The 26125-nt window shown below is 40.9% G+C and overlaps 1 protein-coding gene across 16 annotated transcripts in view; it reads right to left on the minus strand.

The window, feature by feature from the left end:
- Positions 1 to 26125, minus strand: part of EHBP1 (EH domain binding protein 1) — a 202431-nt gene that overhangs the window by 152056 nt on the left and 24250 nt on the right. For all 16 annotated transcript variants that reach the window (XM_085577248.1, XM_031504212.3, XM_085577247.1 and 13 more), the window contains exons 2-4: positions 23490 to 23547; positions 14931 to 15026; positions 6082 to 6135 (exon numbers count right to left, since the gene is read on the minus strand). In XM_085577248.1, the coding sequence (XP_085433374.1) occupies positions 6082 to 6135; positions 14931 to 15026; positions 23490 to 23547 (208 nt within the window). The remainder of the gene's footprint in view (positions 1 to 6081; positions 6136 to 14930; positions 15027 to 23489; positions 23548 to 26125) is intronic.

The raw sequence follows: 26125 nt of genomic DNA on the forward strand, positions 1-26125 counted from the left end.
AATTACCCAGAAAGGCCATCATGGAGCACAGAAGGAACAACAGTGTATTACTGGAAAAGCACAGGATCAGGCCTCCAAGAAAGATTTCCTACCCTTGGTTCCTTTACAACCAGAGCAGCCAATCAAGACAACAATTTCTGCAAGTTTTGCTCCAAAGGCCTAATCTCAGAGATTTCTCAACTAGAACAAAGTGCTAAATATTTAATGTAAGCAAAAACTAAAAGTAAAACAGGTTTTCTGAATCTCTATTACATTTAAAGCAGAACAAGAGCGAGACAGCTGACAAAGCAGCATTTAATTCCTAGCTATATCTAAACCAGAATACTCAGCCTAATTTACACAGGCAGCTAGTCACAGTTCACATAATCACACACAGCAGAATATGACAGGGGAATTAAAGGACCAGGAAAGCATGTCTGAACTATAAGCTATTCTAAATATATTAAATGCAGACATTTAATTCAGAAAAAAAGCTAATCCAATCAATTATTATTTTAAGCGAAAAATTACTTCATGCAATAAAACAAAAATGCATCAAGAGGCTTTTACTACTGTTTAAGAAATAGCCAATTTAAACTTGAGCTCTCACATGGTACAAAGATGCACTAGAAGAGATACCCAAGATATTGCAATAAATTCTGATATAGAAACTGATCAGCAAGTAAGGAATTCATCCTGTTCCTATGTCAGTCTTTTCCCCCAGTTTCTTCCAGCAAATGGCATTGGCAGTACTGAGAATTTCAATTCCCTATGTTAGGCTGGCATTTGCTCCCCAACATCTATTTCCAGAAACACGTGGGAAGATCAGACTTGGGCTTTCATTCGGATGTAGGGCAAAACTTGCCCTTGCAGAGTTAAATATAGAGTTACAATAGTAAAATATATCCAACCACCCAGTAAAAATGCACGCTTTTCCCAAAATTCTGGGCTAATTACCGTGCCTATTCAAATGAGCTATTTCTCGAAAAGATTCATCTGAAAAACAACATATTCAGAGCTGTATCTGATGAAAACATAACTTTTTGCTAATAGCATATTTTATTGTATCACATTTAAAATTGGTCTCCTTTAAGACTAGAATGAAATTAATTTCTATGTCCCACCACATGCCCTCTCTTTCCCAATACTTTCACCTTATTTATCACCTTTATTAGTGGTGTCATGCCAGGCATTTCAAGAGAGAGAAATAATCTCCCCAAACCTGTGAGAGGTAAAACATGCTCCAGGGCATTCAAAATGAGAAATCATCATGAGCAACCATGATCCAGAATTGCAGAGGCAACAGGGGGAAGGGTGAACTGGGGGATGATAACTACAAAAAAAGCACAGGTACCAATAAAATGACGCTGATTATGTCAATTGTTCTGTAATGTTTTCTACTATTTCTTTTATTTTGAGGCTTTGCTGATAATTTGAGTAGAAGCCAATTCAGAACTCTTTCTGGGCTGGGGTCCCTGTAACTACACAAGAGCCACAGACAGAAGGAAAAGTCAGATCTCATTTCTTCAGCTTAAACTCGTTACTCTTTGTAACTCTTCCCTGAAGGCCAGCATGAACAGCAAACTCTAGATTCCTTCTTTTCCTCATTCCAGAAGTTTCAGTGGGTCTATTCAAAAAGGCATCATTAGAAAACAGTGTCTAATGTAGTGTTGAAAAAGGCACCAAAGCCTTTTGGAAGACTCTCAAAAGGACAGATGCAGAAGCCAGTCCTGTTTCCTGGCTCTCGGTGTAAGGACAGCCTGGAAATCCTGCCTGGATGCTTCCCCAGGCAGGGACAGAGTGCAGGCAGAGCGGGCACAGCCAGCTCCTGAAAACCAGGGGCAGCAGGGGCAGAGCAGGCACTGAGCACTCTCATAAATGAATCCGTGGAAAGAGGATGCTAATGACCTGCTAATGCAATCATGGGAAGTGAAATCCCACATGTAAACACTGTCACATTACTGGGCTCCATTAGGCAGAGGTGAGGAGGGAGCCTCCAGCCAGAGAGCAGGCTCTGCTCTCCAGAGCTGTAATTGCTAAGACAACCAAGAGCAGCTTGAAGTGTATCAACAAAGAAAGATCCGGGCCAGAATGAGTCCCCACAAGGACAATGGAGCATTGGAAGAGGCTGACTGGCAATGCTGCAGAGAACCCACCTTAATTTTTTTTTTTTTAAACTGTTTAGGCAAGTATTTGCCTGGAATTATGCTGCCTTGGGGCAACAGTACAAGACAGGCGAGGCTGCCTCCAGCTCCAACTCACAGGAATGTATGAGCAAAGCTTCTACAACAGGTGGGGCATGTTTCTCCATTCTTCTGCCAAATCAGTAGGTCTGGAATTAGCAAAGACCAAGTTTTAATAGGCCTGCCACATAAAAAGAGGGCTACAGCTTGTGTCAGGAACAACAGCAATTATTGTCAGTGGAATTTCCTACTGGAAAGGGATTGCTCACCCCAAGACTGAGCCCTGGGAATGACCTATGGACAACAGTGAAACATAAGCACAGGTGGGAAGATAGAGGAGCCTACTAGGAATATATTACTATTACTATGCTATTAGACACACAAACATGGGCTCCAAAATATTTTTGACAAAAGACTGGGAAACTTGTTTCATAGTCTGTGCAGTTGCAACTCAGAAAACATTCCATGACTTTAAGCTTCATTGAGAATGTAGGAAGTAACTGTCTACAAAACTGCCAGCAAACAAGTAAACATTATAGTTTATCTTCACTGGATGTTCTTATGTACTTTTTCCATGCTTTGAGCATGCTAGGAAGCAAAATGACATTTTTTCCATTCCTTCAGATACTTTTATTTGAGACAAAGTTCTTGTACATAGAGCCAGTGAAAGCTTCCACATCTTTGGACCAATTTAAACCTCCTTTCTTCCCTCCTATCCCTTTCTCATTCCATTTGCTAAGCAATCTGCAGAGACCAAGAAACACAGCTCTAAACTTCAGGTCAGCTGAACTCTTCTCAGAGGTGCAGTCTTTGTTTCAAAACAGCCCTCCCTCCCTCCTGTCCCCTCTGAGGGGACACTGGATGAGCTCAGACAGTGAAAGGAACCGAGTGTGCAAACAGCATATATTCAAGTTATCCACAGAAACAATGAGAGAGAAAAGTCACTTACTAGAGCAAGGGACTTATAAAATAGAAGGCAACTTGTCCTTGTTCTTTAAATGGAATAGGCAAAATACACTAACACCCAGTCTGTGAGATTTTTGAAAGCCTGCTACCACTCTGCACATGGATAAGTCTTATTCTTAGTTATTAATTTCTTGCTCTCCTATGTGCAACAGCCAACCTGAGCACCCAATGTTATAATTCAGTAGAACATAAGAAAACAACTAAAGAATTCCAAGAACTCTTTGCCTCCTGAAGTAAAAGCAGATAATCAATTACACAGAACGTGGTTAAAGAGAGATTAAATTAGAGACAAGAAAGTTATCAGTAAATATACACAGAACACAGCTGTGAAGGAGATAAATACATAGAAAAGGCAGATGGAAAATTAATACCAAGATTTAAATGGTAAGAAACTGCTCTATGATCAAACTATTTATGGATTATACATACAGTAGATGACAAAGTTCACCGACTAGAATACAAATGCAGAGTGACTAGGGCAATAAAAACACAGCCAAAAAAAAAATCTACAATAATCAAGGTCATGAAGTAATGTACATTTAACCCAAACAAGAAAATAACTACAAAAAAACAAGTATCTTGTTTCCTTTTCATTTACAGCATGACTTCCTTGCATCATTACTTAAAAATCCCTCTGAAAGTGCAGAATAAACTTGTTTGGAATTTGGCAGCATTTGCGGGCAAATGCATCAAACTGCAGCTGTATATCTCTTCTACCTGGTATTTGTCCAGCCACAGTGAAGCATAACAACATTATTTTGGAGGCTGACTTTTAATGCTAATTAAGAAAAAGAAACAAACTCAAAATTTCTAGCAGAATTCACATAGCTTCACAATTAAAGCACATCCCTAAGCTCTTCAGACTTCAGTATTTTGTGTTCTGAGTGTTGCTGACCAAAGAGGAAGGGAAGCCCTGCAGCCTAGCAGGACAGAAAACATCCCTGGACAAAACAGAAAAAGTCCCAAAGGACTCTGTATGTCGCTGTGCTTCCCAAAGGTGACCTGGTTAACAACAAATATATCGTTGTAAAACCAGGCAAAATACACTTTATGCCCGAAGAAGGTCAATGCCTATAATTTAAGGAGTGAGGAGAAAAACCTCCTGCCTGCCTGGCTGCCCTGTTTCTGACAGGCTCTGTTAGAATGTCCCATGCTCTGGAGTGTCAGCCAGCCACAGGAACATCTGGGACTTGCTCGAACCCATGAACATGTTTTCATCCACCACTAAGTGGAGCTGCTACCCTGGGAAAAGAATTTATCCAGCTCTACCAGGTTACTGAAAGCAGCCAGTTTTGTAGTTTCTTTATCTCTCGGTAATTTTTGCGGTAAAATTATTAAATATATAATTCTGAGGATACTGCTTCTATAGCCTCCAATCAAAGAATAAACATCTGCCTACCAGTGAGTATTTGGCAGTTTTTGTGAGATGAACTAACAGCACAAGTGAAGTTGTAAAGAAGTTCCCACGTAACAGAAGATTGCACAGCTCAGCAAAGGTGTGAGGCACAGAGCAGCAGAGGGTCTGCTGCCCCCTCTACAGGGAATACACTGACACCTACACAAAGCAGGACATGAGCTCACTCTACATGCCCCATAGAAAACCCTGGAAAAAAATCATCTGCAACATCACAGGAAATCCAGCTATACCCAGAGGGGCTGACTGAGAAATACACTGGCATTGTTTTATCCAGAGCTACTTGTATGGTGACAACTGGAGACAGAGACTTCCCTGATTAAAATAAACTATGTGAGAAAGAAAAGGAAACTCCAGGAAACAGCAACTAAACTATATTTTGTGTTAACAAGTGTCCTAGGTGAAAATAGAAACTTGACATTTAAAACAAAAGTATAAATAAAGAACTTTGCTTTCAGCCCTTTTATATGTTCAGCTACTGATGGTAAGAATTAGATATTCAAATCACTTTCCAATACTGACAAGAAAAAGAAACATTTTTAGGTAGAAAAAGCCATAATGCAAAATCCATTGCTTCCCCACGCTTCAGTACTATATGGTACTACTTGGTACAAGAGCAATTTCTTTTCTGTTTAAAAACAATACAAAAATTATCTTACTGAGAAACAGTCTGTAATGAAACAATATTAATGAGCAACAAACACTGTCTTGACACAATTCTTTAAAACATATTTGAAGAAGAAGTTTCTTTTTCAAACCCTGGGTAGAGCAGCTTCCCCTTTTTCAGGCAGGCAGCCCCGGGGCGGAAGCTGCTGCCCGGAGCAGAGAAGGGGAAGGAAAAAAGTACCTCATGGAGCACTTGTTCCATGCCATGTCAAGCAGTGCCCTTGGCAAAGGCTGTGTTTGTCCAGCAGCTCCCCGGGAGGTGCTGGCAGCTCCTGGCTTGGAGGAGCTGAGACTCGCTCCCAGCAGCAGCTTTTGGGTTTTCTCTGGGGCACAGGGCGTGCAGAGGGATCCCAGGGAGAGACCTGCACTCCTCACTGCTGGTGCCTCCTTCCCATCCTCCCCAGATTCCTCACCACCAAAGGCGGGCAGTGAAGCCCTGCTCTCCCCCAGAGTGACACTCAGCCCCAGAAGGGCGTGCTGCCTTTTGGGATGTCCAGGTCTCATAACCCAGCTCTGACTTGTTCACTGCCCTGCTCAGACACAAATCATGTGTCACAGCCCATAAAACAGTGAGTCATGACCCAGCTCTGACTTGTTCACTCCACGGCTCCCAGCAAACCAAGGCAAGGCAGACTGAGGCTTACAGGGAAGGAAAGAGAAGCAGTGTAGTATAGCACTCCCCTCTCCTGCATTTCAATTGTAACATAACAATAGGTATTTTAATAAGCCCTCATTACTACAGAGCTAGGGCTTATGGTGGTTCAGCTGCTCAAATTTAATTCAAGACTTTTTCAGCATCTGGACAACTTTTAATATTTTTAAATTATTAAGTCTTATATGTATAAAAAAAACCATAATAATATTCCAGCTTACATTCTCTATGACAAACATCCATTCCTTGTCTTCAAACTCTTCAGCATGGGGATCCTAGAAAAACAAACCAGAGAATTTGAGTCTAAAAATAATCCAGGATGCAAGATACTGCAAAACAGCCAAGATTTTCATATACTCTGAATTTTACCCACAAAAGATGCCAGAGGGAAATATTTTAGTGAGGATGTAGCCTTTATGGGATGTCCACTATATGATGAACAAGTTGGGGTAAAACTGCCAGTGAGGATTTAACAGACTCCTAAAAATACAAGTATGAGGTTGATGCTGATGAAGACCTGTAATTCAGTTTCCTTTCATCCAGTGGGGGAAAAAAAAAAGCAACATCTCTCAATTCTCAAGTTCCACCTCCCAGATAAACACAACAAATCCAAATCTTCCACAGGAATGGGAAGATGCACACCCCAACCTCGCCAGGCCCAGACTCTATGGGCACAAGCAGACATCCAAAGTCACAGCTTCAGCACAGCATCTCCTTCCACTGCAGATTTCTTCAATGCTTATCCTGAGTTCAAAACATTTCTGTCATATCACATGTGAGGATCAGAAAACATTTTCACTAACAGGAAGAAAAATAACAATGAAGTTCATATATTTGGCACATTTTTATTTTTTTTAATTTAATGAGCTTTCAGTCTGCTGGAGTGGTCTGTGTTGTTGTTGTTGTCGTTGTCTGAAAGCAAAATAACAGTGAAGACACTAAGCTGATCCTCTCAAGCCTCTATCAAGGATCCTACTTTAAACAAAATACTTTTTTTTTTTTTAATAATTAATCATCCAGTCCAAGTTCTGAACAACTGCAGCAAAACTTCTACTCCTCCTGCAAAATAGAATCTCACACCAAGAGAATGTGTCTTGAGTCTTTTTCTTTAACATGAAAGCTGCTTTTGCCATAGCTCAATTCTATTCTATTATTTCTAGGTACAGGAGAACACTCACTCACTCCTCTGCCCATGAAGTTTGCATGCTATAGGTGTTTGGAGATAAATGTCACTTCCATGCCATCAGCATTTCCCAACATCATCTAGGAGACCCCTCAGCATCTCAGTTTTCTTGCTACTGTTTGGCAACTGGTCCTGACACTACAGCAAGCATGGCAATTCCATCTTGCTGCTCTACATGAACAAAATGCATCAAGATATTTTGCTCCCACTTTACAACCATTAGTACCATCCTCCTTTTAATTCCAGAATGCTACAAGCCTCACATTTAACCTTCTTGACTCACCTTATCTTAGTCTTTGCTTTAACCCCTGTTTCACTTCAGTTTTGCTTTGAAGTCAGACAAGGGAAGAGGTACTGTACCACTTTTTAACTAGTTCTCTTTGAATACACAAAATATTTTTTAAGTAATGCGCTTATAGCGCCAACAACCAGACAGAAGTTGTTTGCTTTTTTAAAATTTTTCCAGCACACAAAGAACTTGGGAAGTGTGCTCTTAATTAAACCTCCTCTTTGGATGAACTACAATAACACCTCTAGGAGGATATTACCCCATCTCCTCCTGTGCATCCTTCCTCCAAAAACCAGCCAAGTGGGTTTCCCTTGCAGCCCCCCTGTAAAACACTTTCAGTGAAAGAATATAAAATGTTGCTAAAAACTTAGGTCAAAACTGATGATTCATTTTTTTATATCAATAAATCTTTTAAGAGTTTTTTTTTTTTTTAGAAACTAATTTAAATGCTGCAAATGAGTGTCAAAACCTGCTGTACCACTAACCATGAGGACGGATGGGAAAGTAGATACATACAAAATTATACTGAGGTATCTCCATGTTCCAATTAATGTCTTGTAAATATCAGATTAGGTAATTATATCTCCATCACATTAATCAGGTTTCTGGAATTCTGCATTATGTAAATAAAACACGATACCTGCAGGTCTGGGGTATACTATATAAATTCTAAAGATGTAACTAACTTTCTGTAATCCAGCTATTAAATACTTAAAATTTTTAAGAGTTAACCTGGGGCAATTACCTTTCTGTAAAATTGCTTCCTTTGATACAGCATGAAATGACATAATGAGATTTAATGGGATCATTAACCACTTTATGTTTTAATAAGCTACTCCATAATAAGTGACTCAACTCTTAAATATTTCATCTTGCTCAATTTTTTTTCCCCTAACTCCCACAAAAGCTATTAGGACAAGCTTGCAGGCTGACCTAAAACTGCTTCCAAAGTCAAGGTCCAACATTTTATCCCACGTAACAAACAAAACATTCCTTGTTTTGTTTCTCCAAGGCAATAATCTATAAAGTCAAACCACACTCTCTGTCAGGGGCAATAAAACTCACACCTCTGAGGGCTACAGAACCAGGTGCTCTGCTGAGTATTTCTGATCATCTGACAGAGCAAAATAACACTGTATAATGCAACGACTCCTTAATGTTCAACATTTTAGCACACACTTGAAAGCAAGTTGTGAACACTTCAGGAAGATAAATGCAGTGTATTGGCCCAAAACAGCCCTTAAAAGCTTCAAGGACTTCTCTAATGAACAGCCTTACCAAATGTTCAGAGTATGAAATATGCTGATGTATGAACACTTTGCATATGTGTAGGATATTCCAGATCTAAAGGCAAATCCAGGGGTTTTTTTTTAAGCCATGTTTTTTTGTCAGTTTTAAAATGTTTCCAGAAAGAGAAAACCTGAATAATTTTATATACATAAGCCTCAGCATTTTCTCAAAACAGACACCTAAGTGGCTTTACTCTTCCACTAAAATGCTTTTATCAGAAGCCTAAGGAGCAGCACAGAGAGTCCTATTTCTAATTAACTTACAACTTTATTACGTGGTCACATAAACAGATACTTGTATGATTACAGTTATAACACAGGTTCTATTGCAAACAACATGTTACATTTGGGGCTAATATTTACTCATGTAGTCTCCATAACAGGTGCTGTTTCTGTAAATCTGGCTAATCTTTAATCTTATTTTGGATTTGAAGAGAGTAAATACCAGTAAAAAAACCCCACAACATCAAATACTTCTCTCACTGGCTAATCCATGTTCTCCATTCACTCCCCACAAAAAAACTCACGTGATGTATCTAGCAAACTATTATTTGAGGACTATAGGACTATAGCATAGGTGACTATGCTTTAGGAAAGAAAATGCTATTCTAAAGAAGAATAAGTCCAGGAGTAATGGTTACAGCAGCCTTTGGAATGCTCCAATACTCTATGAAAGCACTCTCTGGTAACAGGGCATAAAAAACCTCACCTCACCTGCAAGCATAGTATTCTTGCAGGTATTCATAGAATACTTTAGGTATTCCCAGATACAAGCTGGGAATAGCTAAAGTCAAGAGTTATAAACAGACCTCATTCCCACTTCCTAAAAGCAAATTATAATGAAAATTACCTAAAAAAATAAAGGAGAAAATTGCCTCACATCTCACTGTAACATGAGGGGAGTTGGCAAGAGATTTTTTTTTTGTTTTTGCTAATGAGTATTTGTTTCACCAGTGTACCAAAGATGCAGAACTACACTCTGTCCAACAGTCACTATGGGTTCACCATTAATTGATAACTGTAAGCATTAGGGCAAATGGATTGAACAGCTTGTTGCTCCTCCTCATTTTACTATGTTAAAAAAGAACCATCATTTTTAGTACCAAGACATGAGTCCCATTTCTATGTCTCAGTTTGATGTTCTCTTTCAGCAGCTTTAACTAAGTTTTAGAGCTCTTTTTCTCTATTTTTTTTTCCTCTCCTTTTTGTCTCATAGGTGACCTTAGTGTGCCAAAAGTAATACTCAGGTAAGAAGCAAATAGTAGGGAATTGTCCTGGAAGAGACAGGACATTAGCTTTTCATTGCAATGCCACCCCTTAGCTTCTTTCTGTGACAACATTCTGCCCATCCACATGACAACCACCCAAAAAGTCAACTCTTCTGGGCTTGGGAAGAGCAAAGGTCATGTCAGACACATTTTTCTGTTCTCTGTGGATCAGTCCATCATGAACCCATTCTTGCCAAGGACTAGATCCTTTCTGCAGAGTGCAAGGTGGTTTCAGACAACTGAAGAAAGGTAAACCTTCTCCAATAATTCAGGTTATATTCAGATTGACTTTTGTATTTCTTGCAAAGGCTGTATCAGGGGACTGCTGCATTTCCTAACCAGCAGGCAGAGTGGGTAGGGAAGATCTTCAGACTGTTAGTCCCTTCCTCCCTTCCTTCCCCACGCCTCCTCCCTAAGCGTTCCTGCTTTTTGAAGCTTGTCTTTCAATTAGATCACTTCATACCAGCCTTAATCTTCAGCCTTTCTTCTTGGGGAATAACTGCTTAGGGACTGTCACAGTGAATCACATCAAGCACTGACAGGGTGTGTGATCTCCCTTCACCACTGACCTGCAGCAGATGCTCCGGGTTCTCCAGCATCTGTCCTCAGCTTTTGTACTCGCCTGCTTGAAACTGCACAAGACTCCACATTTGACCCAATTCCCGTTGCTTTCAATGCAGATTACAGAGGTCTGATTAGTCTAGAAAATCACATACAGCTGTGATCAGCTTTAATTGGAGCTGCCAAAAGCAGGGAGCTCTGAGGAGACCGGCAGGAACATCCCCTGTGCATCCCCACACCAAGCTCACACTTCCTGGTAAAGCCTCTGGGCTAGAAATGCAACAAGCATTGAATGTCCTTTTTTAAAAATATTTTTTAAAAATTAGTCCCCCACTAATCCTTTAAGTTTTTAACCATTTAATTTTTTGATATGCAAATGTTCTTACTTCCCCAAGCTTATATTTGTATCTGACACACAACACCTTGCCTCTGGAACAGGTTTTCACTCCTATGGAGTATTCTCCATAGTTTCTGGTCAAGCCCCTGCTCCCTCCAAAAGTGAAATAAGTATGCTCTGAACCTGAACTTGGTCTTTACTTCTGAGAAATGCCTTTATGAAGAGGTTTTGGGGGTTTTTTTTCCTCCCCGAGATAACACATTGGCTTTGGTGCAGTGATCCTGCTACAGCATGGCCAGTTATTATTCTATAAAATCAAAGCATGATCGACTTGGGCTTTCAAGAAGAATGATAGGGATTTTCTTCTGAGTAATATGTGGGGACAGCAATACTTTCAACTACACAAGTATGTCTTGATCATCTATTTCATTCTTATTTTACTCATAAATATTTTTTGTGTGCTTAGAAAGCTATGCCTTTAAAAGTGTCTTTTTCAAACCTTGGAATTAAGAGTTGGTAATGGTCACTGCTGTTGCAATGGTACATTGGTGTGATAAACCACGTACATTACTGACAAAACAAGTGTTCTGTGTAATCCAATGAAGCAAAGTCCATGCTTACTCCTGAAGAACAAACATTTTTGGGCAGGAAGGCACTCTGCTTTTAAGCTAGAAAATAATGATGTTGCAATTCAAATCCTCACAGTACAACTGAAGTTCATTTAGCTTTACTAAAAGCATTGAGCTTGCTTGGCATTGAAAGTTTCTGGTTTAAAATCTCTCTCAGATAAAGATTTGTGTTTGTATATAAACCCACAGAAAACTACACAAGTTTCCATATGTGGTAGTTAAACTTTGCTAATTCAGGGACTCTAAAAACTTAACTTCTGGATCACAACCATGGTAACAAAAAAAAAAGTGGGAATTCAGCTCTGGTTTTTTTGGCATTTGTGAATATTTCCATGAAAGCACTACAAATTATGGATTTTAAATGCACAATAGGCTTATTGTTTCACGATGTTTCTTTCTCCCCAGTTTGGCTGAAAAAACCCCAAGGCATAATTAAATATCAGTGTGGACCTCAGCAAAAGAAGAAGTTAAACTTTCAGAACAGATGGAACTTTTTATGTAATTAGCACTTCAGTGGCTGGATGGGCAGGAGCTACAACTAGTCAAGGGAAGCTGAATCAATATATCCATATGATGCTTTTCCCCACATGACTCCAGGGCGTGATGAAATTTTACCAGCAGCCTGGAATTAATTGAAACAAACAAACAAAAAAAGCTTACATTTAGTTGAAATTAAAGTTTTATAGATGAAGGTTGTAATCTCTTCAGTACTTTGCTTGTGCAAGAATTACAAACACGTTGTTGTAAGCAAGGTAACACCCAAAGTAGGGCTGTGCAGATAATGCAGAATATCTCATCTGTTGACTGTACACACAGACTTTGCTTAGCCAGCTCTTAAGTGTCCACGACTGACTACTGGAGAGAAGACTCTTAACATTCTCATCAGCACTTGAAACCTTGACTTATCTCCTAATCCTACCAGCAGCACATTTCAACAGCCACTTACGAATGCGCTGCCGCTACAGTGTGAATCACTTCCCACAACACATAGCTGTCTGTCTGGAGCCCACTCCTTCATTCCCAACAGCAGCACTGCACTCATCTGTTATCTGTGATTGCTACACAGCCCTGTGGCTGCAGCCAGCTCCCAGCTCTGGCCTCTGCCAGGCTGGACTCGAGGCAGCAGCTCCCTGAGCCTCTGGGCTGGCGGGGCAAGCGAGCAGCTCCTGTCTGTTAAACAAGGCCAGGCTGAGCGCACCACTGCAGAGTGCCAAACCTTCACCCTCCTTTGCAGGGAACTGGCTCCAAAAAGGATTGTTACAGAACTGCAAGATGAGCAGCCTCTTCCTCGAAGCTTTACTGTTTCCAGTCTTTTTGTCCCCTTTCTTCTAGAGCAGGGAACAATAGGAAGAGCCGAGCTCCAAGGCAGCTCCCAGCAAGGCGGCTGCAGGGTGCCATCAATCCTTCCCTTCCCACTGCTCCAGGGCTGCCCAGAACCTACCAGCTACACAAGTGCCAGCTCTGTGGGTGCTGGGACGTGTCCTGCACTGCAGCTGGAGCACCACAGAGCCAGCAAAGCCATCAGGGGCTGGGCACAGCCTGGGCTGGGCCAGCACCATCTTCTGCCTGCAATCTCCTGCCCCTCACAGCTGGCTCAGGCACTACAGGCCTCCTGGGGCATCAACAAGCTGCTGTGTGCCACATGTGCACTCCCTTGCAGAGAACAAGGGCGTTTGGCCACTTACAGGCACTCCTGTCAGAACATCTGGAGGATCAACCAGAGAAGGTTTTTCAGTAAGAGCCTGACAGTGTGATGGGTCTCAATATTTGACTATAAATCCAATGCTCATTCCCCTAGAGACAAGGGGTACCACTTACAGAAAGCACAACTGCTGGGGTTATTCACACTCCTACCTCTCCTCCAGACCAATTCTGTGACAGGCAGGCTCATTTTTGGGGGGGAGGAAGAAGTCCAGTGAACAGATCTGCATGCAGAATTAGTGCTGGGTAAAATTAAGCTTTTGTAATACCTGACACTGGCTCCAGAGGCCCTTCCATCCCTCACTAGATAATCCTTCCCTCAGTCACAGTTACACAACTAACAAGGCTGCTGTGCTGTTCTATGTAACAAAACCCTGAAGCAATACAAGTGTAAATGAAAAGATGGGATGGCAACAGACGGCTGGAAGACACCTCCACACCAAAGTCACAGTACCACAGAGCTGCCCCCAAGAGAAACTTTATTTCGCATCCTTCACACAACATCATAATCACAATCAAGACTTCTGTACATTTCTGCTTCACTTTAAATGTTGAAATATCAAGCAACATTTACAGTGCTGCATGTTCAGATTGTACAGACATGTGGCATTGCCACACAACGCTGACAAGTTTCTTAGTAGAAGAGTAGAACCTCTCCAAGTAAGGACCTCTACAAGAAGAGGTCCTTGAAGCAAACAATTTTTGGTAGTGAACTTTTGAATCTCAGTTGAAGACTACATGTATGCTAAGAAGACAAGTTTATGATAGTTTATGCTTGTTGTCAACCTGGTAAGTTTGTGCTCATGAGCAATCCCAAAGACGTGAATTTAAAAAAAGGACTGGAGGGGGTGGGGGGAAGACAACCTTCTTTTTTTAGGTTTAATGAACCAAGTAATAAATTCCCATTCTAAGGCTAACCAGAAGCCAACTCCAAGCTCAGGAAAGTCCCCAAGACAAAGAAATACAAATATTACTAATTAGAAAGAAGTATGTTACTGTTGCCCTCAGCTGCAAAGGGAGCAGTTAGAAATAAAACATCCAGAATGTAGATTAAGACACCAGAGTAAAGAACCAGGATGAACTATGGAATAAAAATCCCATAAATCTTCAGCCTCCTACACTGTCACACATGTAAAGCTGTATTGTTTATCTTTATGCAGAAAGGGCCTTGCCCAATGATATTTGGGAAATAAGTTTTAGCATAACTATCACTTCCTCCTCCTGCTTCACAGATACACAAATAAGCTTCTTTTTTTCAGTGGAATAAATGCGATACAAAAAATAAAAAAATTCCCTGTAAAATCTTGTAATTCTCTGTACTGATCAAATGCTGCACATCCACTCTTACAGGTGCAATCACATAAGTGCTGCGAAGTTTGTGTGGCCTTGTAAATAGTGGGAAATGAGGAGCTGGGTGCACTGGAACTGAACAAGGAAGTCTAGAAATGACTGTGCTGTGACAACTTCTGCCTTCCAGCATTTAAAGAAAACCTACCAGGCTGTGACCCATGCCAAGTCCTTACACATGTACTACGTGCACAGTTACACATGTGCTGGACTCTGTGCCAGTGCCTCGCCATAATCAGCTCAATGGGTATTTCAGTGTGTTAACTGAATACAGGAGTCAGCTTTGGCAGGGAACACACCATCCCTCTCACCCAGATTTGAACTGAGCACATAAGGCTGTGCAGTTAATGACATCAAACCAGCAAGATTAGACCTTGTGACTATAATCTGGCATTTCAGACAGAATTTTTCATGTGTTGTTTAGGAAATAGTAAAGATTATGCTTAAAAAAAAAAAAAAGCCATACCTTGAAGAGAGTCACAGTAATTTCAACATTTTCAGGTACAGGCCACACCACCAACCCACGGTATGGGTTCTTGATTCCAGGCTGCCAGCTGTGTGCCTAAGGGAAGAAAAATACCCAGTTGTTTAAAGCCATTATAGAAGTGCTGACTGGACTCCCACAGGACCCAGGGCATGCAAGTAAAAGTAACATATCACTGACTCCAAAAAGGTCACATCCTTAAACCCATGACTCTGCTGAACACTTCAAAGGACACAATTAAAAATGACAGTAAGGAAACTCAGACCACTAGCAGACTTGAAACAAAGCTGTTCTTCACAAGGTCCTAAATTGAGCTTTTTTATTACATAGCACAGGTCAGGACACTCAGAGCCTTGCAAAAATTAAGGCTGTAGGGTCAGAACTTCTGTAGCAAGCTAAGCTTTACCTTGTGTACAACACATAGTGCAGGTCTAATCATATTTAACACATAAATGGAGCAAGAAATTTTACTTGAGGAAAAAAAAGTGAAAACAATGATTTATAATGCTGCTAAAACATTTAAGTTTTTAAGAACTAATATGCTGGAGTACCTACACCTAGAAAAGATAACAATAAACCCAACAGTTAAATAGGCTGAGAACCTGTCTACCTTTGAACATCAGTTTGGAATGGTGTATGGCCTGTATTTACATTTTAACAGCCAGTCCAACAAATTACCATGTGTGAGCATTTCTGCTCTGACTTGGGACAAGTATGCCTTTTTCCAAGCTCAACTTAATCTATTTTATGTTGCTGTAAGACAAGTGAGGGAAGGATGCTGCTGCAGAATTGTAAGCTATGGAGCCAGGGTGTTGCTAGAAACATCTGGAAGTTTTATCAGGAAAGACTGTACAATTAACTTGGCTCTTTTTTTTTTTTTTTTTTTAATTCTAGAGCATCACTCATTGCAATTTTATACTCCTTCCAACATTCAGAACTTCAGATTCAGGCTGGCTATTAGAACATATTTTTGCTTTAATAAGGTTAGCAGGACCTGTTACCCAAGTTCTCTGGCACTCTAAGGTAACCTGGGCAACTTTAATGATGACTTTGCTGTACCAGAGTGGGAAAGACAAAGGTGGAGAAGCAGTCCCAGCCCTACAGAGGCAGCAGCTCTCTGCCAGTGTGTACAGTAGGGAGTGCCAAATGTTGCCAGCTCTCCTTTGGTTTTATCACAATTTTTTTCTCTCTGGTGTTCTGCTTGAAACCTCAGCTCCCAAAGATGTCTAATTAGATCTGATTTTTCAGTGAGTGTCTATGCTTTGTGCTTGCAGAGTAGCAACTTGGAGCATCTTAAATAAGGGAATTTTAAAATAAGAGTAACTTGAAATAATCAAATTTCTACTGGTTTTACTCCACCAATTTCAGTCTAATGTCATCATTCTAAAGAGGGCCTGGATACATTTTCTGAATAAATGAGCAAAAAATACTAAACAACACAAACAAAACTTACATATTTTGCAAGAAAAATGTATTTGTGAGCAGCAAAACACACCACAGGAGATGTCATTACTACCACAGACACAGGAGCTGCAGTTTGTGTCCCTGTCCCACAGAGATCTTCAGCAGACACGAGGCAGTGATCCAGAGCCAGGCAAAGGCTCATCTGTCCCTGGTAGCATATTGTAAAAACAATAACTTCTGCTCCATAGGTGCACTCCATCCTCGTTCCAGGTACCAGTTCACACAAAAATATTTGGAGTTCATGGTGTGTCTGAAATCTGTGCTTTCCTGCTGGCTTTGGCCAATACTGACAATTATGTCAAACTTTTGCTGTCCAAGGTCCAGACACTGCCAGCCTGCTCAGTTTAGGATCACTTGTTCCATCTATTAAAAAAAAAAAACCTAGAAAATGAGCATTCACTGGTGCAGTCAACACTTCACTTCAAGCCTTTTATCAGCACTTCCTCCCGCCAGGAAAGTCAGTGAGACACAATAAACACACTGGGATATATATGTTTTTCTGTCACTGAAAGCAACAACCAGGAGACAAGCTCTAACTAATGAGCTTTTAAAGCAAAGCTGTTCTGTGATCATGAATGTTATTAAGTTGTCCTCTGGCTCTGAAAAATAAACACTGTATCACACAAACAGCATGGCAGAAAAAGATAACATCAAAAGGACTGTCTGGGTTGTTGGGAAGGAGGAACGGAAAGGGGAAAGCAAAGCTGGTGAAACAGAGAGGAGCGGCAAATGACAGTAATTTAAAATTAAGATGCAAAACATTATTCTAATGGAACATTTCTCATGCCAGGCACCTCTGTGCTGCAGTTTCTTTAAGTTACATCTGGCCTCTACCAAAAAACCTTTTCAGCTCCCAGACTGTAAGCCCTGACTTGGAGCTGGATCAGGTCACTCGCTGTCAGGGCTCAGCCAAGGTGAGGTGCTGCAGCTGCACAATACATCTCCACCCTAATCCCCTCGTGAACTCCTTTTCCATTGGGTGGTTGTGCCTTTGGACCCACTTTTCCCCATTTGCTACTGGTCTTCACCAGCCATGTCCCACCGTCTTGGAAGCCGAGGCAAGGGCAGCTAAGCAGAAGCGACTTCCAGCAGCAGGAGCCTCACCCACAGCCCTGCCCCTGCCTGACTCTCTCCAGGTCTGAGGGATGGCAGCCAACAGTCTGAAAGAGAAGCAGAAGTGCTCTGCTGCATTTCAAAACAAAAGGCAACACTTCCTTTTTTTCTGCCAGTAGAAAATGAGAGAAGACAACATAGCATGAAAGCTCTTTTAAATCTGGAAACAGGAGCTGCAGGAGGGGCTGCTGAAATATCCTATAAATAGAGCAGGGCTGTGAATGACATTGTCCAACCTATGGCACTGCTCTGGCACAAAGCTAATGACAGGGAGAGGAGGAAATCTCTTCAAGAGAGGCAGTGGAGATGAACCTGCAGAACTTGCATGGGCACTTCAGGCTATCCATTTTCCTCCTTAATCACAGTTCCAATGCAGGCAGCCAGCTCTGCGATTCACCACTTGTGATGTGAACATTGCTGCTGTTTTGCTGTGCTTGAACTGGAATGCCAGACTTGACAATACATTATTTCAGGAACCTGCCCTTTCAGATGCCTCATCTCTTTTCTGCTTTCTTCACTACCACCTTGCCTGATCCTGTTGCGCAGAATAATTTCATGTTACTTTTCTGGAAGATGCTAGAGCTGACCATAATATTTTGAGCCTGCTGCAAATTATGGAATAGTTTATATTTATGAATAAAAAATGTATTCTTATTGCCAAGCTGTCAATATTGGGTTTTAAAAGCAAAACTCATCTGAAACAGACCTAGGATTATTCCTCACCTACAGCCACAAGAGTGGCTTTATTGTGAACCAGTAAATTGCTGATTTTCTTTTCCTTATAAATTTTTTGCCAGCTGCCTGTGATCAGGCCAGCTCTGCTACTTGTTGGTGTGACAGGCTGTTCAGGGCACAAGAAACAAGCAGGAGCTCAACTGGCTCCAGTAGTGTTTAGGGCAGCTCAGCTTGTAAGGATAATCCCTCTTCTTCAGTGTTATCCGGGCAGAACACTTAGAGAGAAAAGGACAAAAAAAACCTCAAGAGGAAGAGCTGACATTAAGCAGCTAGATTCTTCACCTGGTGCCTCCATGCCAGAAGTGTGGCTTTGGAACATTGGAACACCAAAGATTTGCTTCATGTGATGCATCCCACCAAAGTCATTCACCATCCAAGACAACCAGAGTTGTCTGTGGCTGCTAAATAAAGAATGGGCTGGGCAAAAGCTGCCAATTGCCTCACACCAGAGGAAACCAGCAGTTTGTGAATGGCTTCTTCTTGCTCTTCTGTAACTCAGTTCAGTGTCACAAAGGGAGACAAATTATAGGCCATACTCCAGACTACAGCTTGCATCCCCCCCATGATCATCGTGAAATCCCTGTGCTTGGTCCACCAGTTTAAAAGGCTGGGCAGCAGAACAAGGCTCCAGTCACACTCATGCCTTGGGATGCAGTCCAAAAAGCCCAGCATGTGCCACAGAAGCAAGTTCAAAGGCTGGAAACTCCAGGCAGCCTTTGATCAACACGCTGCTGTCAGTGCCCCTTGGAGCAGAGAAGGAAACCCATGGATTCCCACAGGTCTGCCCATGAATATCTTCAATTCACCAGCAAGCACACGATTACAGCTGCCACTGTGCACGTGGGTGTCACTGCTGCAAAGCTACAGAAACACTGCTGAGCCTGGGCAACAAGCAAATACTCATCTCCACCACAGCTTCTCCAGAACTGGGCTACCTCTTCAAGCTTCATTTCACTCACACACATTCATGACATACATCATGTACTAAATACACGACTCATGCTATTTGGTTCACCAAATCTTGCCTTATTCACCATCCACAGCAGATGATGTTCAGATAAAGAGCCTCTTCCCTTTCTCTTCAATCAGTTTCTCACATCATCTATAGGGCTTCTTATTAGAAAAGAAAAACAACCAACCAAATCTAAAAATCAAAGCCCAGACAAAAAAGCCTGAATGCAGAGTAATTTTTCTCATTGTTTTCTGGGACAGCCATCACTGCACCTCAGAACGTCACTACAAGTCAACTTTGTGGGTCTCCCAGAAAAAAGAAGAGTATGAACAACCCCCAGTTTACAGTCAGGGATTACAATCACAGCATGATCTTGTACCTTTACTAAAAATCTGAGAAGCTCCAGGAGTGGCATTACTGAACTGTGCTGGTCCCAGACAGTCACCAGCATGTCAGGGTCACACCATGTCTTTGGAACTGCAGCCTAGCAGGGCCAGCCAGGGCTGGCACTGGGCAATAAAGTAGCCAGAAAAGGCAACAGATTGCCAAGGACAGCAAAACAGGTGCCCCAGCTGCTGCTTTACTGATGGCAGAACCTTGGAAAAATGCTGGCCAGGCTGCTGTTGTGTACAAGAGATTCCTTTTAATCCTGCCCCTTTACCTCTCTTGGCTCTTTTCTCATGCCCAAGTTCTTTCCCTCTTCCCAGCATTGTTCCTTGTCCTTTGTGCTCAAACAGTATTTGATAAACCTGCAAGAGAAGTGCTGAAATCATAGGCAAGGCACCTTATTTCAGCTTTGATACAAAAAGAATCTTTGAAGAATAATTCTGTCAGCCTCTCAGAAGCAAGTGCAAATTTGATTCTTCAGAGGTGTAGAATTCAACCATAAGCCTCTGCATGTTCACAGGAATAGCAGAAAGTACCTCCTTGACATCATAGCAACATCTATTTTCAAATTGAAATTTCTTAGTTCAAAGCCTGGAAATTTGAGAGCATCTCAGTGAAATGAAGGTAAACGTATTTTCAACACTTTTTTCCTTGCTCTACACTAGAATAAAGACATTTTTCCACCACACAAAAAAGAGAAAGAAAGAGAAGAGATACAGATCCAAAAGCCCATGGCCTGAAAACCTGGGCAGGCAACTTTTCAGTGTGCCAGGGTACTGAGGAAGAGTTAAACAAGTCCACAGCTACAAGCTGCACCTTCTGTAAGTGCAGAATGGATGCTGAACAGCTACATAAAGCCTGAAGAGTGCACTGATTTTGCAAACAGACAGCATTTGCACCTGCAGACAGGAGACTCCCACCCTGCCCAAGCTGAAGGCTCATTCTGGGGCTAGGACTGCACAGCAATTCTGCCAAGCACAGCAAAGCTGCAAATCACCACTTTATGTCAACTCCTGGCACACACGATGGAGATGCCCAGCCACACAGAGCCACCTTGTCCTGACACATCTCATGAAATCCATTGAAATGAGACTTGCCCATGGAGAGCAGGTCCCAAAATAGAACTGTAAGTAACTTAAATCTGCATTAAGGTCAGTAACTGCTGGATATATTTATGGTCTTGTATCCATCCACCCATCAGACTGCTATTTATATGCTCTTCCAAAATGACTGTTTGCTTTTCATTTGCAACACTTTGAAACTTACTGTAATTAAACATATCTACAGCTCCTATTCTATGGTTCCCACAGTAAGAAGAAAAATATTCAGAATCTTGCACATAATTCCTCTCATTATTTCTTTTAATAAAGGGACCACTGTAGTTTATTTGGAAAAAGAACATGTAGGGCATGAGACATATCAAAATCATGGAAACCCACAAAAACAAGGGCTTCAAAGGACATCAAGAACTTAGCTTTCAGCTCTATGGCATTTTAAAATTATAACAGTCAGAGCAGGCATCCCAGTGCTCATCCAGAGCTCCATCTTCCAGTTGCACAACATTTTTGCCTAATACATCTCTTGTACTTTCCCAGTACAAAAGAGACACAGGGCTACTGGAGAGCATCCAAAGGGCCATGTTCGTGAGTTTGTGAACTATCTGCTGGCGATATCCCTCATTAATGATCTGAAAAGTTTCAGAAAACTTTTAACCTCCAAAAAAGTCTTCACAACATCTTTACAGTAAGGTTAAAACCTCATCCCTCCCTTCCTCCTTCTCAAGAAGCTGAAAAACATAGACAATTATTAATGCTTTGTACTCACTGAACCCAGTGTCCAAAAATAAGGGGAAATACTCATTTGACTTGGTTCCAATAAAGCAATTAGATGAAACAAGTATGTTGAATAAAGTATTTTACTGGCAGGATGACTAAGAGATCAAGAACATTTATTGATCTACAGTTTTTGACCCAAACATCAAGTCACATCAACTACCAAAGCTCTAAAATTAACTTTATGCTCTGCCCAGGGCCACTCAGCCTCTTCCAAAGTACCTTTGTGGGATCGTACTAAACATGACTTAGTCAGCCAAGGACTCTTCTGAGTCTCAAGTTTAAATCTGCCAGTTTATCAAAGAGCAGCTTCCACTGCCTGGTGACCAAAAATAATGACATATCGTGGAACTTTATCGCCCAGCTGGAAAAAACTTCAAGCCCAAAAGGCTAGTGCCAGAAAATCCTGTTGCCTCAGGAAAATGCTGTCATTTGGATCCTATAAAATGACAGGCAGAAACCCATCAGTCCACAAAGCCATGCTGGACCTCTGTTATGGCTTCTGTTTCTGAACATATTCTGAACCCCAGCAAAGCAATCACTTATGAACAAACACTTGTTTCCTCACCAAGCTTTTCAGGGTTACAAAGCTTGTGTAAGCATTGCACTTACTGTTTGATGTAACTTTTATCACTCTGCACAACAGAAATTAAACAGAATGAATACAGAGCTGTCACAGGGTGAGTCACATCAGACATCAGTTATTGGCATCAGCCCTTGGTCACACCATGCTATAAATTCAAAGGAACTTGAGTTAGTTGATGCTTCAGTGAAACAGGAATAGTTTGACTGGCTTTGCTGAAGAGTATGGAACAGGGCCAGGCACCAGACTGAGCTCACACCCTTGTTTACTCGTCAGGTAACGCCTCTGGGTTTTCATAACCTGAAGCAGAACTTTGGGTGCACAACATTTAGTTGTGCAGTCAGGAATCAGTCTTCATCTAAAACAGCCTAGAATAGCTTATACCTCAAGTTAAAAGACAAAATATAACAAATATGCATGACAACCAGAAAAAGAGGTCATAAAAAGAGGAGTACCAGTAAAAAATAAACCCAAAGCCTCTCCTGAGCAGGGTAGAAAACTGTTTATCATGTTTTCTAAATATTTAAGTTCTTCAACACAATTACTTCAAGATATCTTCTCTATCATGAATGCCCTCTCTCCACTATTACAGAGTTCTTTGAAACATCATTTTGTGTTACATGAATACACGCACCAAAAAAAAAAAAAAAATGTTTAGACCATCTTTTTTTTTTTTTTTAATTGAAGTGTCAAAGAATTATTGTAACTTCCAAAATTTCTTCTCTGACAAGACCATTTGCCATAAATCCAACCAGGCTAAGAGGCCACAGCATGGGGAAAGAGAATGAGCAAGTAATAGCAAGTCATCTCCAAGAGGAGAAGCTTCTGGGAAAGAGGAAAACAGCATGCACTCCTGTCCCCAAGAAAGACAAACTTATCAGTGTCCAGACACTGGAGAGACTTCACTCAGAGCTTCCCATTCCTCAGGCTACCAGGTTATTAGTCATGAAACACAAAATCACAGGTTTGCCCACGGTGTTTGCAGAAGTAAAATGTAAATATTCACTTCAAAGACACACTGCTGGGCTGAAAGACCCTACTTTTATTCTTTTTATTTGTAGCATTTCAGGTTGTGAAATAGCCTCTCATTCAGGCTTTATCTGCCTACTGCAGGGATGTCAGATTCTTTATTTTTTTTTAATTAGCTGGGGTTTGTTTAAATATGCTTCTAGTAAAGGAACCAATTCTCTTTTCTAATTAGGTCTAGCAATTAATAACTGAATTGAACTGACAGTACTATAGTTCTGTTAAATAATCAAAGCTGAAATCAGACTTAAGAGTTCCCATAAATTACCACTGACATCAACAGCAGTTTATTCTGAACTTTATGGATAAACTGAAATAAAAAGAAAAGTCAACAACTAAAATACTTTTCATTTATTCATTTGGCTGCTCCTCACATTCAGAAAAACAGTCCCTCAAACCACTGACCCTGTTTGTCACTCAAGTTACGACTTATTAAGGAATCAACTAACCTTTGAGGATTTTCTTCTACTTCTTCTTGTCCAAACCACCACTAGTTTATCTGGCTGCCTGTTGAAGATAAGGAAAAAACAGCTTAATATACAAGATCAATATGTAAACAGCTTATATGAAAATTCTTGCAACACATAATGACATCCTTAGTGGGTAACTTGCTCTCTTAAAAATAGCTCATCTAAAAACCACTCTCAGCATCAGTCATTTAACAGGAAAAATAATGTGTATTTCTAGAGCCACGTTGTCCTCCAGTCCACACAGTAATGTCATCATTATCCTCCTGCTCTCCTTGCCTCTGGATCTTTCCCCAGAGCCAGCAGCACATGTGAGCAGAAACTTTTCCATGGGGCAGAGAACAAGATCCAGACTACAAAGACACCTTGGAAACATTCCAGTACCCAAAATAAACATTAGTGCAAATTTTAGCTTGAATTTCTATGCAGATATATTGAAAAGTTACTGCTAAGTAGCAAGGAAAGAAGATAATTTCACTTTTTCTTACACAAAGGATTATTTTTCTACTTGAATAACTAACTCAAAGAACAGGAGAATCAAGTCCCATATTACTCCTTAAAGCCTCCTTGGACAATGACAGGTAAATCAGCACTTCCTCAACTTATACTCCAAGGACAATACACTGTAAATCAGTGTGGTTTCCCAGGCAATTGTTTATTTGGTATTTGCAATGAATGTAGATGGAAACCTCAATAAACAACCCTTCCAGTACAAATTACTTTCTCTTCAAATTTCTTCGGAGTGATTTATTGGTTAACCCTTATTACATCTACCTTAGTAAGTTTACCCTTACTATATCTACCTTATTGGTTTTACAGTTGTGTCTGAGTGATTTTTGATACTGACTTAACTTCCAGACTTCCCATCCTCCCCCCATGATACACTTCCCATTGTATGATGAGCACACTTCTGGTCCCACTTCCAGACCTATAACCCTCTTGTGCAGACTCCTGACACCATTCCAGCTTTGTTTTCTGCCTGATGACCCGAATTCCATCGTGAAGCCCAGCTGCAAACCCACCCACAAAGGATTTTCAATGGTGTTCACATCTCCACTTAAAACTACCAAACCTGCATATGCAACTCTGCCTGGAAAAAAACTGCTATTCAGATTTTTGAGACACCAGTGTCAGAACCCTTGCATTTCTAAAGACAACAGCAAAACAAATCATAGGGGGGAAGATGGGTGTAGCCAAGAAAAAGTCAAGATACAATACATTCAAATAATGATTAAAAGATGCACCCAAAATTCCCCACACAAATATTCTGAGTAAAGGCAGTGTTCCCTCTGCTATTTCATCACAGGCAGACTGCCTACTTAATAACCACCATTTCAAATGAAACCCCAACTGGTTTAATAATCATTTTAGGCACTGATGTGCTGGCCATATTTCCTTTCATACATACTTTTCCATTGAGCTGTTGATCATTTCTGCACATTATAATAAAAACAATACCTCACCCATGATTCACCATTAAACCCCACCAGAACTAAAGGTCTCCCAAAAACCTGAGCTACAGGCAGACCCTGCAAAGGAAATGAGAACACAAGATTTGTTGGCTTTTTTATTTAATTGAAAGTGAAATAATCTGTATTTTAAACTGTAAATTCACTCTTGTGGCTTGTTTAGGTGACTTAAATTGCAGGCTGACTCTGCTCACAGCTTCTGCAAAATCTTGCTTGGCAATGAGGTCATCCTGCTGGATTTCAAAGCTCTTTGCTCACTTGGTGGTGGGTTCTCATTTTGGCTTACACCAGCACCAGCCCATTCACTTTGATGGGAACTGTATTTGTGCCAGCAGGGAAAAACAACACACCCCTGAGCAAAGCAATCCAAACCCATGCCAGCAACATTTCCCAGTTCTGAAGAACTCCCTCTGCCAGGAATATACAGAAATGCACCGACATGAAAAAGCCAATTAAAGCTTTAATTCAGGCTGAGAGGACCAAGCTGTGCTGATGCAGGAGCACCATTTGCTCCCCTCACTTCTCTCACCAATATATTTATTTTGTTAAGTACTGAGCAGAATTTGCTCCTTCAGCTTCAGGTATGAGAGAAATCCACATACAGAGGTACTTCACAAAAAAAAAAAAAAAACCAAAACCAAAACAAAAAAGAACTAAAAAAAACCAAAAAAACCCAAGGAAGGTCATCATAATATGGAGTCAGAAAATTTAGCAAATGGAATGGGATGAGGTGGGAAGAAAATATCCCAAAGAATGAGTGTCCCCTCTCTGTAAACCACATGTTTCACTGAAACCTAACAAAAAGCATAGCAGTTCTTCTAAGGGATTTTCTTCAAGGAAGTCACAAATCCAGCAATTCTAAAATATCTCCCCAGAACTGTCAGACTAAGAAAACCAAGAGCAACCTTTTCTCCCACAATCTGTTCATCACTCTCCTATGGCAATACACTTGTAGAAGAAAAAGCCCAGCTCATATTTTAATCAGCAAATTTGCATTCAAGTTTATTAATGATATCTCAGTGCTAGGAAATGGCTGATATCACATAATGCACGTTGCCAATTGAAAGCACTAGGTAGCATTTCCTACTTCAGACTTCTCCCCTCCTTTAACATCATAAACCTCAGCTGGTCATTAGTCAATAACCAAGG

This window comes from Lonchura striata, chromosome 3 (genome assembly GCF_050655825.1).
Source record: "Lonchura striata isolate lonStrDom1 chromosome 3, ASM5065582v1, whole genome shotgun sequence".
Taxonomy (NCBI): Eukaryota; Metazoa; Chordata; class Aves; order Passeriformes; family Estrildidae; genus Lonchura; species Lonchura striata.